Genomic DNA, 17839 nt, shown 5'->3' on the forward strand with positions numbered 1-17839 from the left:
TTTATATAGCTATGGAGAAGCCACCGCAATGAGAAGCCGGCACACCACAGAGAAGAGTAGCCCCCGCTCGCAGCAACTAGAGAAAGCTCGCGAGCAGCAATGAAGATCTAACGCAGCCAAAAATAAATAAATAAATAAATTTATTTATTTTAAAAAATTTCCCTATATTAAATAATCATAACATGCTATCTACACTATAAATAAATTATATAAAATATTCTCAGAAGATAAAACTGGAACTTAATTTTTCCTAGAACGTTATCATACTTAAAAGATCTCAAAATACTTCGTAAATAAATGAGTTATTTGAGCTTCAGTAACTCTGGGGTGATTGTAACTATTAACGATGTATTCGGAAGTAGCTGAGACTCAGACTAATAAAAACATATTTAAAGTGCATTATTGCTCAGAATAACAGCATTTGCTGGTCATTCCTCTAAATGACTTATAAGAAATCTATATCATCCAGTCATTTGACAAGAGCAGAAAGAATATATGCTTTAAATCTAGTAGACCAGAAAGCATTTCTCCTAGTTGGAATGTAATACAGAAATTTATTGTAATTGATATAGTATTTGAAATAAAATACATAAGATACTGTACAAATGCTCATGATTCTGCTGAAAAGACTATGCTGATATTCAATCATTTAAATAATTTGCTTTTTATATACCCAGAAGTCTTTCTTCCCTAGGGTGTTTTACTAAGTGGCTAGGAAAGCAAGTCTAACTGTGGCTCTCCCTGCCAGCATCGTTGATCTCATATTGATCCTTTTGCTGACACTGTTACATGTCCTGGAGACAATGACCTTGGCCTCATCATTGTGTTCCTTCTTCTCTGACTCCCTCATTTCCAGGAATAAATTCTCAGTATGCAATTAAGGATGCTTTCTGGGGGATTCTGGGTCAACGCTTTCTTTCTTGAGCCTTGAGAAGTGAAAGAAACGATTGCCAACTCCTTCCACAAAGACTGCCTGAATTCCTGGGTCTCTACAGGGCCTCCATAGCTGCTGCAATGCCTCTTAATGGCACAGGAAGCAAACTAGGGAAATATTTACAGCACAGCATCCCTAATTTTCCCCACATCATTCAGGATATTCCAGGATGTCAGTCATTCTTTTCGTCCACACTGGCTTCATGGATTTTGAGTAAACAACTTGATGGTAAAACAAATCCTGACTTTATGGGCATCAGATACTGTCTTCCACACCTTTCTCTCTAAACATATATCATATATTTTCTAAATTTCTTTCTAATTTCATTTTCCTCTGTTTTTAAGGCCTTTCCCTGAAACACTGGTCTTATTGTGTCTGTAGTCATTCTGTTCTAGAACCATAATTCTGTCTCTAATCTTACTACATACGTTTCTGCTCCAACTCCTTTCCCCCCTCTTCCTGAAAGTGGAAATAACAGACTCTAATCCCTGACTTTCAAGGATGCCACTTTCTTTTTATCTTTATGGCAGAATATTAATCTGTTCCAAAATGGAGTGGTGGGGGAAGCAGAGAGGCAGGCTGAATTCTTCCTTTGGAAATGGCTTTCAGAGCCCATTTGCGTGAGGAGAGGCACTTCCTATTTTCACCCATTCACATGAAGAGAAGACAAAGCAAAACAAAAGACCACACATGGGAAATATTCTTTAAAAGGACGTTTATATGAACAAAAGGGAGATCAACTGATTTTTTATACAGGCATTTACATATAAATCATTTAATGTTTGCTTCTCAGTTTTTTTTTTTATGCTTTGAAGGGTGTTTTAAAAATACCTTGTCTTCGTGATGTTGTACAAGAAACCGAAAAATTCCTTGCATCTCTGTGAAATACATATTCTTATTTCTCTGAAATAGTCCTTAAATAGGAAAATTTCACCCTTAATATTAACTTTTCATTTACTTTTAAGTGATAATGAAACAAGCATTTTGTTTAGTCCTTTGGAGATTGTTTCTCAGGGAAAATAGCACAGAATATCTAGGCTTATCATAAATCTTCATGAAGTCTACATGAATAGAAAAAATGTATATGTTCTCTTCCCTGGAAGTAAAATTTTACTGCATATGATTAAAGGATAAGTATATCTAATTTTATAGAAGAATTGTACTGAAGTTTGATTATAGTTTCTAGAAGGTAACCTAAGCTTTAGGAGACTTACAATCTCCTTTAGGTGGCTATTCCAAGGGCAGTATCCATGTAATAATAAGCAATATATTTCCTCTCTACATCTCCCCTGAAGCTGAGTCACTTCAGAATCTCTTCCAAAAATCTGTCTATGATATTTGACATGCAAAAAAAAAAATGGTATTGTTTCTTTTCAGGCTTGTATACAGCATAAACAGAATATTGTGAGAAGATGCTTGTCATAGACTGTTTTATATTTACAAATGACGAGATCAACAAATAATTTTCTTGTCAACACCTAATCCCTGAAACTAAATTTCATCACAACAGTGTGCCATTCAGAACTGGGAAACAAGCAGGAGCATTTGGAAATACATCAGGAAGCAGCTTCCCTTTCCCTGAAGATAATTCTATCTTTAAAGCAAATTAAGGGACTTCCCTGGCAGTCCAGTGGTTGGGACTCCACACTTCCAATGCAAGGGGTGCTGGTTCAATCCCTGGTTGGGGAACTAGGATCCCACATGCCACGTGGCACAGACAAAAGATTTAAAAAAATAACTGCAAATTAAATCATTTTGAAAATTCATACAACGACATGTAGGTCAAGGTTAAATGAATAGTAGTGTGAGGAGAAAATTAATGTGCTCCGTTGAGAGAGGCAAAGTTGGGTGAAGTCAAAATACTGAAAAGAAACCTCTATCCATAATCAAGCCAAAGAGTATGAAAGCGCTCTCCTGACATATGAGTTTTGAGCATATTAAACGACTAAATTAAAACTCCTGAAGTCTCAATATCCCTTGAGATAATAACTGTGGTGTTGTATAAGAAACGTTTCCCTAATGGCACTGAACAAATAAATTCTTCTATAATTTAGCATTCATGGGTAAGATGTGAATCACTATTTACATGTATGTTTACAAAGAAAGAAACAAAATTATTCACAGAATTATTATTGAAGAAGTGAAGATGAAATCAATCTCTTAATGCATTTCAGAACACATTTCAGAAATGAGTGGTTAATTTTTTTGAAATGATGAATTTGAGATAACCATGATAATATTCTACATGCATGGTGGGTCATGTCACATCTTTCTGTGAAGAATAACCTGTTGTGTTTCTATGTCTAACAAAGTGATAATGTAGTATGATATTTTTCAAGATGTATAAATAATTAATTTAGTATTCAATGATTTGAAAAAAATTCCTCTTGATTATTTCTATTTGATTGTTCATAAAGGAGTTTATCATGTATGCCACAAGATTTTCACACATGTATGGTGACTGGTAGTTTCATTAGGAAAATTATTTTTATACAAATAAAGGTTCTTTATAATTGTACACATACCATATTGCCTATGGTACTAAATATAGCAGATTGAACATTTGAAGCATAAGGTCATAGACTTACAGTCATTAGTTTAAAAAAAGATAATTTTAAGTAGTTTATAAAATAAGTGTTAAGTTGGTATTGAGAACTGGGAAGTTTCCCTTGGAAAATGTGTTTCAGCTAATAATCATGGTGATAATCTTTAAAATGACATGATCACATACCTAAGGGACTGCCATTCCCTACTTTTCTCAGTTCCACATTTTTACCCATATCAACTCTAATTTCACAGTAATCTCTTTGGCACAGCAACCCCAAATATTTAAGATTTTTTGCATAAACAAAACTCATAATCTCAAATCTTGCTTTTCTTATACAGAATAGCTACCAGCCCAAATGCCCAAGGTAATTAGCCAATGAGAATGCCACAGCGAAGGTAACAAAAGCAAATCCCACAATGCCAGGCACTTTGCTAGATATTGAGTATAAAAGGTAAAAAAGAAATAAATGGTCTTCCCTCAGAGGGTCATAGTCAAGTGAGAAATAATCAAATGAATAATCAAAGTGCACTAATCAAGCTATGCTAGAGGGAAGGACAAGATACTAAGGGAGCCACATAGAAGGGGACATAATTCAATTTAGGGTATAGTAAAGAATTTCAGGGAAAAGTTCCTGAAGGAAATGATGCCTAAATATACTGAGTTTCTTCACTGATGTCCTATGTCCTAGAATCCTACAGCAAGTGCCCTGTTCCTTATCTTAAGTATGGTCCTCTGTTCACTGTAAACACATTTTCTAAATATTTCATACCTAAGACATATTACTCAGTATGAGTGGATAACTCTTCAGAAATTCCATTTCAATTGTCCTGGAGGGTTTTCATCCAGAAGTTCCTGCTTACCTAGATTATCTTATAATCTACATTCTCCAATAAGATAGTTACTAGCCACATGTGGTTATTTCATTTTAAATCTAATTGATTTACATTTTAAATAATTAACTAAGTACAATGAAATGAGATTAAAAATTCAGCTCCTCAATTGCAGTAGCTAAATTTCCAGTGCTCAGTAGTCAGTAGTGCTGTTTCAAGTGTTCAATAGTGGTTACCATATCGGGCAATGCAGAAAATATGTCCATCATCACAGAAAGTTTTACTGGACAGCTCTGCTTTAGGAAGTACCTTTCTTCCCTCATGTTTGCTTTTCATGGGTTGGTCCTTCTGCTCAATCCCAAATTATTTTATTGAAACAATATGCTAATAAAATGTTCCTGATTCTAACTCTGGTACTTATTTTATTCTCCCCTCAGGCACCTTGTCTTCATGGTTTCAAGAATGAAATGTCAAGATTCTAAGAGTTTGAGCAGAATCAGTCACTATGTGATTAATCAGTTAGGTGTCACTGGGTATTGCTGGGCATAGGGTCACAGTCTGGGTGCTGCAACCGTGTTAAAATGCCAGGATGCTGTCACACCCTTGACCAGTATGTAGGAGCACAGAAGATCCAGCAGTGCTCTTTACAGTGCCCTGATTGCTTACTTCTCACTGCTTCCTCAAATACTCAGGAGACATTGCTCACATCTCTAAAGGTCTTACGAAAAATACATCTTGACTTTATTGAAAATACGGCATGTTAAGAGATAACTTATACTTCATTTGTACCTGTTAAATCCATTTTGAACACCCTCTTGTCTTTGTAGATTATGGTAGGGGAAGGAATTCTCTACTGTTGCCTGTCCAAAAGAAGGAATGGAATTGGCCTGGAGCCCAATATTAATGCCGGAGGCTGCAACTTCAACTCTTTCCTTAGAAGAGCCGTCAGATTCGTTGGTGGGTGTGGGAAACCACAAACAAAGGAAATGTTTTTCAAATAGAAATGTTAGATTTAATTACAGATATTAAGTCCTTAAAGCTATAATTTAGATATATAATGTCAAATATATGATGAATTTTACATTATTAAAAAAAATCCCATTAAAACACCCAAATTTGAGTTTTGTATCTAAAATGTGTTATTTACAGTTATAATCTCTGAGAGCCAACATGCCATGCATTTCAGTATATTTTTGTCTTAGCTCTGGTAGAAGCATGAATTTACTTTAAAATAGTTCCTTGGATCTGTGTTCATTTTTTAAAATGGAGAATAAATGTCAGAATAAATGAATGGATAACCCTTCGGAAACTACTTTAGCCACATCAGTGATTCCATTTCAATTGTCCTGGAGTGTTTTCATCGAGAAGTTACCGCCCATGAAAATGTCACCATAGAGTATGGCATCAAGGCTATTTTTCCTTGGTTATATTGTCTAACTTTACCTCCTATTTTTTGAGACCTACAGGAAATCAGTGGGCCTGCGTCAGAATCAAGCCAGATCTAAGCCTTCATCTCTTCTGATTAGCATGTGACTATCTTAATATTGTTTGAGTCACAGACCTTTTTTTTTTTAACTGAGTGGAAAAGTCAAGCCAAAGTACATCAGCCCAATGTAAATGCTTTAATTGATTCCCCGTAAATCAGTAAAAAGTTATTTTTACCTTTAATGTCTCAGCTGAAAGGAATAGGTAGGCTTCATTTAATACCTAGTAGATAATTAAATACAATCACCTCTCCCGCTAGAGGAAAACATCTGGTCTAAATCATGCCCTAGACTCTGCCCCACTATGAAAGGCACATCTTTGCCACACAAGGACTGTACGGCAAGAATAATCCCTTTACCAGGGTCATGAACTAAGACAAAGAAGTAAAACTTCAGGACATATAGCTGATCTCAGGAAAAGTTTTCCTACTGTAACAAAATGCTGTGGCAAAGTGGCACATAACCTCTCTGAAAAGCCTCATGATGGTGAGGATGGGCCACCCTTTCCTAGAGAAGCGTGCCCCAGAGTCAGCAACGGCCATTCCCTGGGGGGCCTAGAGATTCTCATTTTCCAAAGGTAAAAATGAGTGGGTTTCCAACTTATCCATACTCCTCTCCAAAATCTTGCATGCTGCTAGGAATTAGAATGTATAAATAAAAGTCCAGTGTCATGAATCCGGGTAAGTGGGTGGAGAAATAATTGGGAGAGTGGTTTTTAGGTGACAATAAGCGGAGAAGGAAAATGCAAAAAGAGGTAACATACAGGCCAACCATCTTGGTCTAGAGGAATCCACTGATGAGTTACCCAGGTGCCTGTCACAGTGATTTCTATGAGCAAATCATAAATCAGAATCCAGGCTATCAAGTCAGAGTGACTCCAGGGTGTCTAGACAATGTAGAGGGAGAAGGTGAGTTCAGATCATGTGTATATGAGCAGAGCTAGATTCCCAAGGATAAAGCCAGGCAAGGGACTTGAAGCAGGAATGGAGGTCGAATGGAGTTCGAGTGTACAAGCTTGCATCAGGGTTTGTGAGTTTATGGTTTCATACTGTGCCCAGGAGATAAAAGAAAGATAGAATTTCAACCGGGATATTTAAGAATATCATCTCTGAATTCCAAACATGAAGGAAGCCTCCCTACAGCTCTGTACTTGTATGATTATTGTTTCCATGACAAGGTTGGCCTGCCCTTTTCTCTGTTTTAATTAGAATTCCTGGTATGATTAACATTTTTGGCAACTGTGGCTGCAGATAGGGACTACTGGGGAGACAGAGCCCTGGAAGCTCAAACGTGCTAAGCAATTTACAACGATTTTGAATTTTGCTTCATTCCCCATATTTAATTCTTCTCAAATCACACAGTTGTCATCTTAACATTTCCCAAGTGTGTGTCAAGTGATCTATGGTTAATGATATTAAGAACTGGCCCAATTTAACCAAACTGACAAAAATACCTCAGATGACTACTTTGGAAATACTCATTGCCCTTATTTTGGATTTCAGTATCTGTTTGAAAGTTTAGGCATTTTCTTTACTATCTTCCTGAAATAAACTCAGAGAAAATGATCACAACAGATGTGAAGATTGTCATGTTAATGTGTAATAAGCATGGTTGATGATGGCACATCAGCATTAAGCACTAGCTTGGTAACAGTTTCTTTCCTTTTGCTTATAGGTGTTCATGTGTTTGGACTCTGCTCTACAGCTCTCATCACAGATATCATCCAGCTGTCCACAGGCTACCAGGCACCGTACTTTCTGACTGTGTGCAAGCCAAACTATACCTCTCTGAATGTGTCTTGCAAAGAGAATTCCTACATTGTAGAAGATATTTGCTCAGGATCTGATCTTACAGTTATCAACAGTGGCAGGTTAGAAATGGAGATTATGAAAATTTCCATGTCAGTGTTTTCATTGTTCATTAATAGCTTGGGGTATCATCGCAGGCATACATTTTTCAATCATAATGATTTTGGTTTTACTTTTCTTTTCAATTCAGTGATCTCTTTAGGGATAATACCATAGAAACCCACTAGTGGTTCATTCTGAATCCTTCTGTCTGTCTCCAAATTTCAGCCTCACATTCATGCCACTCATCTTCATATCACCAAACCCCAATCATGTTCTGTGATTTACCCTGTACTACTTATGGTTTTAGGTTATCACAATTGGTTTATTTTAGATATTTATAGTTAGTCACAGCTTAGTGTCAGTATGTGTCATGTAGTGACTTAAGTGGAAGGCTAAATATCTATGATATTTCCAGCTTCATTATATATTTTATTAAAAAAAAAGAAATCATATGAATTTTCCTTTTGGTAGCGTTTTAAAAGAAATAGCATCTAGGATTGCATATGTCTTCTTTGAGTAAACTCAGAAAATCTGTACAGCTTCTGACCTTGCATTTCAGAAAATAAAAACTGAAAAACCCAAGAAACTACCAAGACATTAAATTGTTTTCAATCAATAAAGTAAAAAAAAAAAAAAAAAAACTTATATGGAAAGAGAAGTCCAAAAGAAATAAATTACAGAAGGATGAAGGGCAACAAAAAAAGATATAAGAATTGTATTTTTCACTCACTGAGTTCCCAAAGATTGAGTCAAAAATAAGTTAAGTACACTTGAAGAATCAGAGCCTTACATTATGTAATTATATACATTCACGTTCTTAGAATCCATTCAATTCAATAATTTTGAACCTACATTTAAGACCTATGCTCTCTATTCTTTCTCAATTCTTTTACATTTTCTTGTCTGTGTTGAATGGTAGTCCTTTTTATTAGGTACCAAATAATTAGGAGGACATTAATAAAACGGCATTTTATTTTTTCCATTTTTTATCCATTAAAAGAAATCTCTGTTCTCCATCTGTCTGTCCTTTACAGTGTCTCTCTCACTATCCTCTGTTCTACCTCTCTCACCTTGCTTCTTATTTCACTAAGTAATATACTCTGTGGTTTTGGAGATAATGATTATTTTAAAGTGGGATAGAGAAACATTTTGTTAAAATTAGACTTTTTCAATGCTCTCTAGAGTGTAAAAAAACACATCTAGACCTGCCACTGTGAGAAAATAATTTTGTCTTTTAAATTTGTATGTAAATGAAACCATATATTTAAGAGCATAGAAAAAGTTTAAAAGCTTTAAATACTTAGGTTTTATAAACCTTTAAGCTGACATAATTATAATACCAATAAACAATTATAATGTTTTCCATTCCATTTCTACTTTCAACCATCATTCCAATGGTATAAAGAAGTGATCCCTAACAAAGCTAACACTTTACATTGGAAAGTGCATCACTACTTTACTTTAATAGTAATGGTGATTAGCAGTGTTTATTTTATCACTCAGGTCTTTCTCCAGAAAACTAAACAGAAATTAAAGTTATTGCTTATTATCTTGAGGCTTTTAAGTTGAACACTGTAACCACCCAGTGTTCTTGAGATGATTGTTAGCAGTATTTCAGAAACAGAAGGCATAATTTGACTCTTTTCCTTTGGCAGAAAATCATTCCCTTCACAACATGCGACCCTTGCTGCCTTTGCAGCTGTGTACATTTCGGTAAGTAACTGGGTCTTTTTTGTCAAACTGCGTCCTAGAGAAAATCAGAGAAATGAATGTTGTCTCCAATGACTAATTAGATTATATAGCTGTGTAACAGCAGAACAGTAAACTTTAGCACAGCAGTCCTTCGATACAACGGCATCAGAAATAGAAATTGGATGCTACTATAAACAGTAAGATAATTTTTTGACACAGTCATAATGTTTATTTAGCCTCATACCTCTTTAATGTAATATTATACTTCACAGGAGGGTATTGTAAACTACATGAATGTTATAAATTCTAAAATTGAAAGAATTGTGTTAAGTACACACACACACACATTTTTGTTTCAGTTTTTATGTAACAGTGAGTTCTAAGTCAGTGTTGATAAATGCTATACAATGAATTGTCACCATATCTGATTAATAGTCCACTAGATCTTATGTGAAAAAAATGGATTGAAATTATGTGACAAATAACATGGAGACTAACCAGTTATCTGGATAATTCTACGGCTTCAATTTTTTTCCAGACTTTTGTGTAATTATATGAGAGATCTGTTATTTATTTGATGAATTTTGTCATGTATTTCCTTTTTTTCAGGTATAGAATATAGCCATAGCAGGGGGAATGGAACAGTAAAATTGATGTCACGTGTATCAGACTTTTGAGTTTACCTTTTTATTTGATTATAATTGAATAGTAAAATGACCTTTCTTACATACTTAACCCAGTTCTTTCATTTTAAAGATGTACTTCAATTCCACACTAACGGATTCCTCTAAGCTTCTGAAACCTCTCTTGGTCTTCACCTTTATCATCTGTGGAATCATCTGTGGGCTAACACGGATAACTCAGTATAAGAACCACCCAGTTGATGTCTATTGTGGCTTTTTAATAGGAGGAGGAATTGCTCTGTACTTGGTAAATAATTTATTACTATTCAATAAAGCACAGTTTAAAATGGAAAACATGCAGAAAATTTGTTTTGCACTGTAATAATTTACTTGCAATATAGTTTATATCTATGAGAAAATCTCTGACTGCATCTCCATTCTAAGCCAAAACATATATCCCACTTTCAGTAAAATAATTTACTAAACTCTGACCATGGGCCAGAAACTGTGATTTTAGAAAGATTATTGCATTTTACCCTTACCCCTCCCACCAAAAACAAAAGTCAGGGGCTACTATTACTAGTATAATTTTATAGATAAGGAAAGTAAGGTTAGTGAAAGTGAAAGTTTAATGGAAAATTATATACTTTGCCCAACATCACAAATGTAGCATCTGGATATAACTATGATCCAACTAATATTGAATTCTTTAGGAGTACTCTATTTTCAAGCCCGATCTTCCTTCAAGAATATCCTCAACATAAGGAAACTGAGATTGTCCATTTCATTCATTCATTCATGCATTCATTCATTCATTTTACATTTATTCAATATCTGATCCATGCCAGGTACTATACTGAGCATCAGAACACTAATAAATAAGGTTTTATGAGTTTCAGTGCAAAGATTAATAAAAGTATAAATGCTTACAACATGTTAAATGATGTATTAGGGTATGAACAAAGAGCTCTGAGGATAGCAAACTGCCCAAGGAAGTTAGGGAAGTCTTCATAGAAGTGATACGGTTTTTAAAAAATGAGAGTTTCTTAGGGTAAAGAAAGGAGGGCATCCAAGCTGAAGAAACTGCATATGCAAAGAGATGGACATGTGAATGAGCAAGTCCTAGTGGAGGGTGAGGGAACAGAAGGAATGAGAGATAATGGCCAGGTTTCTAGCTTGAAAGACTGGCAGATGGTGACTTCATTAGCCGATCTAGTAAATGATAGAGGAAGCAAATTGGTGGAGGGAAAGGAGGTGGACAAACTCAATTTAAGGATCAACAGGCAGTTGAATAGTTGGGTCTGGAGCTTAAAGTAGCAACGAGTGGTGGAGAATAGATTTGGGAATAATGGACTATCGGTGGAAGTACCATTATAGTTATGGCGGTATATAAAATTGCCAGGTCCTACGAACAAAAGGAGCCAGGGAAGCACCAATATGCAAGCCGCCTGCAGAAGAAAAAAGGCAATAATGAAAGAAACTAAGAGGATCTACAGAGAAATAAAAATTAACTGTCTATTGGAACCATTCTAAATCTTGCGGTCTTGGTGTACTTGTGAAAGGCATTACGAGAAAATGCTTACAAAAAATAGTAAACGTACTGAAATGAGCATTGATTTTTTTTTTTCATTTTTATATATTAGCATAGTCAGGATCGTCACTTCAAATCTCATACTGCCTCATATACTTTCTTCAGTGGAGGAGAAAGCCATCAAATGAAAGTTAGTGTGTCAGGAATTGTGCATAAACCTGTGTTGCCCACGGGAGTGTTCATTGGCAACAGGTGTTACAGAGTATGACTGAGAACTGTTTCTCTCCAGTTCATGCGTTACTTTTGTACATGTCTGATTTTCATGGTTTCCTGGAGTCCCAAGGGTTTGGGCTTGAATCTCAATTCTCCTGCTCTTTGGCCAAGTTTTCTTCACCTATAAAATGAGGATAATAACTATCTGCCTCATATCATAAGAAGGATTAAACAGCTATATTTATTAAGCCCAGTGCTGGGCACTGAATTTTGAACCATATAAGCAGAGGTTATGTACAGTCTAGTGGAGGATGGTCCTAGACTTAACGAATTTAAATACAATCATTTTTTAAACTAATTGTTATTGGAGTATAGTTGCTTTACAATGTTGTGTTAGTTTCTTGCTTACAGCAAAGTGAATCAGTCATACATATACATATATCCACTCTTTTTTAGATTTTTTCCCATTTAAGTCATCACAGAGTACTGAGTAGAGTTCCCTGTGCTATACAGTAATTATCAATGGAACATTAGGGAGGCACTGTTCATCCTGGAAACTCTGGCAGTGAGAGCATAGATAGGTATTATTTAGAAGAAGATTTTAAACAGGAATTAAAGTACTTGGAGAGGCAGAAGCTTGACTTTATTCCATTCCTGTTTACATTCTGCCCTGAAACTGTAAATTTATCAGTTCTAAGCCAATGCTGTTGTTCATTTTTAGGCACTCTATAAAATGTCAAATCTGTAAAATTCCTTCCATTTGATTTGAAAAGCAGACAGTGGCTACCTTCTATTGAAATTAGCTTGCAAATAGGTATTTGCTGCTGGCTCTTATCTCTAAACTAAACATCTCAAAAACTGAAAATCCAGCAGGGATTAGAGCATCTATGTGTCAAAAGCCTAAAATTTCTGAAGCTGAACTTTAGCCTTTTTCAGATTTTTATCCCCCAAATCTGAAACAAACAAAAAATTGATGACCTGAGTATGAAGACAAGATTAAATATAGTTTGGTTCAAATTTACTGTAATAGTACTGAGTTGATCAAATATTGCTTTCAAAATTTAAGACCAGGTTTAAATCAGGAAAGAACATGAATGCCCCAATCTAGTGAGTTTCTGCCCTCTCTTCCAAGAACATTCTGGAAAATGTTGAACAGAGGGCTGTGCTCCATGTGAGTTGTGAAAATATGTGTCTCTGGCCCCACTACAAAATCTGATATCATGTATTATGAATGATTCATTGTTCTGTATTTCCACATCTCTTCTGCTTTCCATCATGAGGTATGATTGAAAATGGAGACAAAATAGATCATTTAAGCCATTTGAGGTGTCACTCAAAAAGTGGTTCATAAATCCAGAAAAATGAATTCTTTTGAAAAGAGGAAGAATGCCCTGATTTCTCTCATTGTCTGACTTCTCTTCTCAAAACAGAGGACAAGATTGTCAAAAACATCCCAGTGGGATGGAGAAAGGAGAGAAAATCCAACTAATAATAAAAAGTAATGGGGCTTCCCTGGTGGCGCAGTGGTTGAGAGTCCGCCTGCTGATGCAGGGGACACAGGTTCATGCCCCGGTCCGGGAAGATCCCACATGCCGCGGAGCGGCTGGGCCCGTGAGCCATGGCCACTGAGACTGCGAGTCCGGAGTCTGTGCTCTGCAACGGGAGAGGCCACAACAGTGAGAGGCCCACGTACCGCAAAAAAAAAAAAAAAAGTAATGGACTCCCATAGTTCTGACAGTTAGTTCAGTGATTTATGATATAACTTACAAACTATTCCCTGAGTAATTGTACCTTTAGGTTTTGGTTATTTGTAGTAGTCAATGGTTTATAGAGAATACACACTTATTCATGTGCCTCAGTACATCCTCCAAGGCAAACTCCCAGTAACCATGTCTTCTAATGCATGATATTTATTGTTTCTTCCAACATTAGGGTCTGTATGCTGTGGGGAATTTTCTGCCTAGTGAAGAGAGTGCGTTTCAGCACAGAGAAGCCCTCAGGTCTCTGACAGACCTCAATCAAGACCCCAGCCGAGTTTTATCTGCTAAAAATGGTAGCAGTAGTGATGGAATTGCTCACACAGAAGGCATCCTCAACAGAAACCATAGAGATGCTAGCTCATTGACAAACCTCAAAAGGGCAAATGCTGATGTAGAAATCATCACTCCACGGAGCCCCATGGGGAAGGAAAACATGGTCACTTTCAGCAATACCTTGCCTAGAGCCAACACCCCATCCGTGGAAGACCCTGTGAGAAGAAATGCTACCATTCATGCCTCTATGGATTCTGCTAGATCCAAGCAGCTCCTCACCCAGTGGAAGAATAAGAATGAAAGTCGGAAGTTGTCCCTGCAGGTTATAGAGACCGAGCCTGGACAGTCACCACCCAGATCCATTGAAATGAGGTCAAGCTCGGAGCCGTCGAGGGTGGGGGTCAATGGAGACCACCATGGTCCCGGCAATCAGTACCTCAAGATCCAGCCTGGCACTGTCCCCGGGTGTAACAACAGTATGCCTGGGGGACCAAGAGTGTCCATCCAGTCCCGCCCCGGGTCCTCACAGTTAGTGCACATCCCTGAGGAGACGCAGGAAAACATAAGCACTTCCCCCAAAAGCAGCTCCGCTCGGGCCAAGTGGCTGAAAGCTGCGGAGAAGACCGTGGCCTGTAATAGAAGCAACAGCCAGCCTCGAATCATGCAAGTCATAGCCATGTCCAAGCAGCAGGGCGTCCTCCAAAGCAGCCCCAAGAACACCGAAGGCAGTACGGTCTCCTGCACTGGCTCCATCCGCTACAAAACCTTGACAGACCACGAACCCAGTGGGATCGTGAGGGTTGAGGCTCACCCGGAGAACAACAGGCCCGTCATACAGATCCCGTCCACCGAAGGCGAAGGCAGTGGCTCCTGGAAATGGAAAGCCCCTGAAAAGGGCAGCCTTCGCCAAACTTATGAACTCAACGATCTCAACAGGGACTCCGAAAGCTGTGAGTCCCTGAAAGACAGTTATGGCTCTGGAGATCGAAAGAGAAGCAACATTGATAACCACGAGCATCACCACCATGGAATCACCACCATCCGCGTCACCCCAGTAGAGGGCAGTGAAATTGGTTCAGAGACCCTGTCCATTTCTTCTTCCCGCGACTCCACCCTGCGGAGAAAGGGCAACATCATCTTAATTCCTGAAAGAAGCAGCAGCCCCGAAAACACTAGGAATATCTTCTACAAAGGAACCTCCCCAACACGGGCTTATAAGGATTGAGGGATGGCCATTCAATCATTTGGGCCACCCCCAAAAGACCACGTGTAGATTCTACCAGTGCTCTGTTCCAGCGAATCGAGAACCTTCTCACCAAACTAGATTATACACCATCAGCCCAGAACTCAGTGACTCTTGAGAACTACTCTACCCAAGCTTGTAGACTTCACATCAAGGGGAGGGAAAAGCACAATGGAAGAACCTAACTAATGTGATAATGTGAAGACCCTTCTTAAGACCTACCTTCAAACTCCAATGGTTTGCAGAAGGTAGTATCAAAAGAAAGTGGTTTTCTTCAATGTATACTATTGTACTTCCTGAGTGCGCCAACTTTAGGGATCTTTCTTTACAATTAGCTGTGGGAATCCAGAACACATGTTTTCCCTATAGCAGAGGCCATGCAGTATTATATATTCATTTTGCAGAATCTGCACCAAAAGCTCAATACGGGTGGTGCTGACTATTATAGTACATATACCATGTAAACTCTCAAATTCTATTTAGCTGTGAAATAGTGATGTGCAACTCCTTGTCAAAGAAATGCTACCGTATTAAGAAGATGTTGGCTTCTTTGTGTTAGAATAGAATACCCTGCGGCTTCTCTGTAGTGGCTCTGTCACAGTCAAAAAAAAACGAAAAGGTTTTGTGCATTTCTTCAAAATTATGCTTCCTTCAACAACAAAAATTGAGGGGATATTTTCAGTGAAAGAGAATACTTTTCTGCATAGCTTTTTGCTGCTTACTTTTTATTTAAATATAGTTACTGCTAATGAAAAATCTGTTTTTAGTGAGTAAATTTGAATAATTTAAAAAATACTGTTTTAGAGAGTCTTTTGAAATTGTGATCATATTTTGCATTTTATGCCTTCTCCTTTATTGATTTAAATTTTTTATGTTATAGATATGTTGTTCTATTTTTAAAGCAAAAATAACAGTTGACATTCTTTGAGCAAAATATACTGCTGTGAATTTATAAACAAGAAATATGAACCAAAACTCAACATTGTGGGTTACACTGACAGCAGTGTTGGTCATGTCTAACTTTAGATGTTTCCAGCCAACTGGCTTAAGTTGCTATCTTAAGTAATCCAAAAATTTCGTTTGTTCCAGATTATTAACTTTTTTAATATCCTAATAACCAGTAAATTAGAGCCACAGTAGTTGGGTTTTACCGTCTTCTCTAAAGTATTTTTGTTAATTGGATACCAACAGGGAGAATCTGAAAAATATGTAAATTGTTAAGAAGAAAATCACAGTATATGTTAAGAATGTATTTCTTCAAAATATCTAGATAGGCACAGTTTTTGTGCTCAACATACAAATGACAGTTTTTGCTACCTATCCTGAATGAAGCCTTCAACTTAAATCAAAGAAAACCAATATTATCAATAAGAAGATAAAAACAAAACATTTTGAAGTGTTTTCCAAGTTAAAATTTTATTTTAAGTATGAAGAAATATTTGGTTCCTGTAATTTAGTATTAAACCTTTTTACACTATTTCTGAAGAATTCTAATGTGCATTTGATGATTGCCAAGGAGACAAAAGGTAACAACAATGCTGGTTGATCTGATCTCAGTTTAATTTTCAGTGAGAACAGAAGTAGTTGTTTAGAGATGAGTAGTACCACATTCTTATCAACTTCTACTGGAAAAGGGCAGAGATTTGTAGAGTAACCAACCTCCTAAAGCATTAGGGATTTAGCTGAAACCAGCAGAATTGAAAACTCTGGCAATAAAATACATTTTCAACTATACCCCTTCTGGCAAGTTCCATCTCAGAGAGAGGAGTGGGAGTACAATGTTGCCTTCCCCATTTCTTAACCACTACCACCACCATTATGACACTCCTACTGGCTTTTGCCAATTTATAGAGAGGAAGGGGGACTGGTTTTAGTGCTCTGAAGGAAAAAAAAAAAAGCTGCAGCATTTCAGGTGCAGTATGATATTTCCTAATCTTTCCTATTTCTTAACAGAAGATTTTAAAGTACTTCTCTAGTCATCGAAGTTTTTTTTTTTTCTTTACATAAATATTGATATATTCGTTTTCTACTCAAAGTGCCAAAGGCTACAGTTTTTAATGACTTAAATTGTACCACACTGTTAAGGAAATATAATGATAGTCACTAGAACTCAGACCTCTGCATGTATATTTGATAACACATCTTTTGTATAAAAAAATTACAAAAAAATTGTTTACATTCCACTGGTACCTTAATTTAAAATAAATGAGACTAACAGGTGTTATCTCTTCTTAGTGTTCTATTTATCTTATTTGCTAATGAGAGCACTTTTTCCTTTGTTAGGCTGTGCTTTATTGATAAAATCAAGTACTGAATAAAGAGAGTTAATTATCTTTTTAAAGTAAATAAAATTATGAAAATATATATGATATATATAAAAAGTATTGTGTTTAATAAAATGTTATGCAATGTTTTCCAAACTGATAAAGTTTGTAAAGTGCTATAATGTATTTTGTTAAGTACAGATCAGAGCTATTGTGTGAGTATATTGTGCTAACATAATAGAAATAAAGATTAGATTTCTTCATCAGAAATTGGAGCATTTTGGTATTTACTTCAGATGGAGTATGAATGGATAATAACTTGACTTATAGGAAAACAGCTGAAGAAACAAGAATTACTCAAACTGATTATATTCATAATTATTTAGAAGAAAGAGTATTGTACTAAGAAGGAAAAGCTTCTCAAACTATGATATAATGTTTCCTTATCTTTTAGAATTTTGATTTTATGCTTATAAAGAAGCTCTTTTAGATTTTTTAGACATAGATTTTTCACATATCAATGTTATAGAGTATTGAAAAAGAAAATATGAAAAAGTCAGGGTCAATTGTTCTCAATCAATTTTTTTCTAAGAG

The 17839-nt window shown here is 36.4% G+C and overlaps 1 protein-coding gene across 2 annotated transcripts in view; it reads left to right on the top strand.

Annotated features, from left to right (window-relative positions):
* The window catches only part of PLPPR4 (phospholipid phosphatase related 4), a 39085-nt gene extending 21574 nt beyond the window's left edge, over positions 1-17511 (top strand). The window contains exons 3-7 of one of the 2 annotated variants that reach the window (XM_007449601.1): positions 5140-5269; positions 7471-7666; positions 9302-9359; positions 10095-10268; positions 13638-17511. In XM_007449601.1, the coding sequence (XP_007449663.1) occupies positions 5140-5269; positions 7471-7666; positions 9302-9359; positions 10095-10268; positions 13638-14963 (1884 nt within the window). In that variant the 3' untranslated portion in view covers positions 14964-17511. The remainder of the gene's footprint in view (positions 1-5139; positions 5270-7470; positions 7667-9301; positions 9360-10094; positions 10269-13637) is intronic. The other variant, XM_007449602.1, reaches the window with a different exon arrangement.
* The last annotated feature ends 328 nt before the right edge of the window (positions 17512-17839 follow it).

The sequence above is a fragment of the Lipotes vexillifer genome, unplaced genomic scaffold, assembly GCF_000442215.2.
Source record: "Lipotes vexillifer unplaced genomic scaffold, Lipotes_vexillifer_v1.1 scaffold445, whole genome shotgun sequence".
NCBI lineage: Eukaryota > Metazoa > Chordata > Mammalia > Artiodactyla > Lipotidae > Lipotes > Lipotes vexillifer.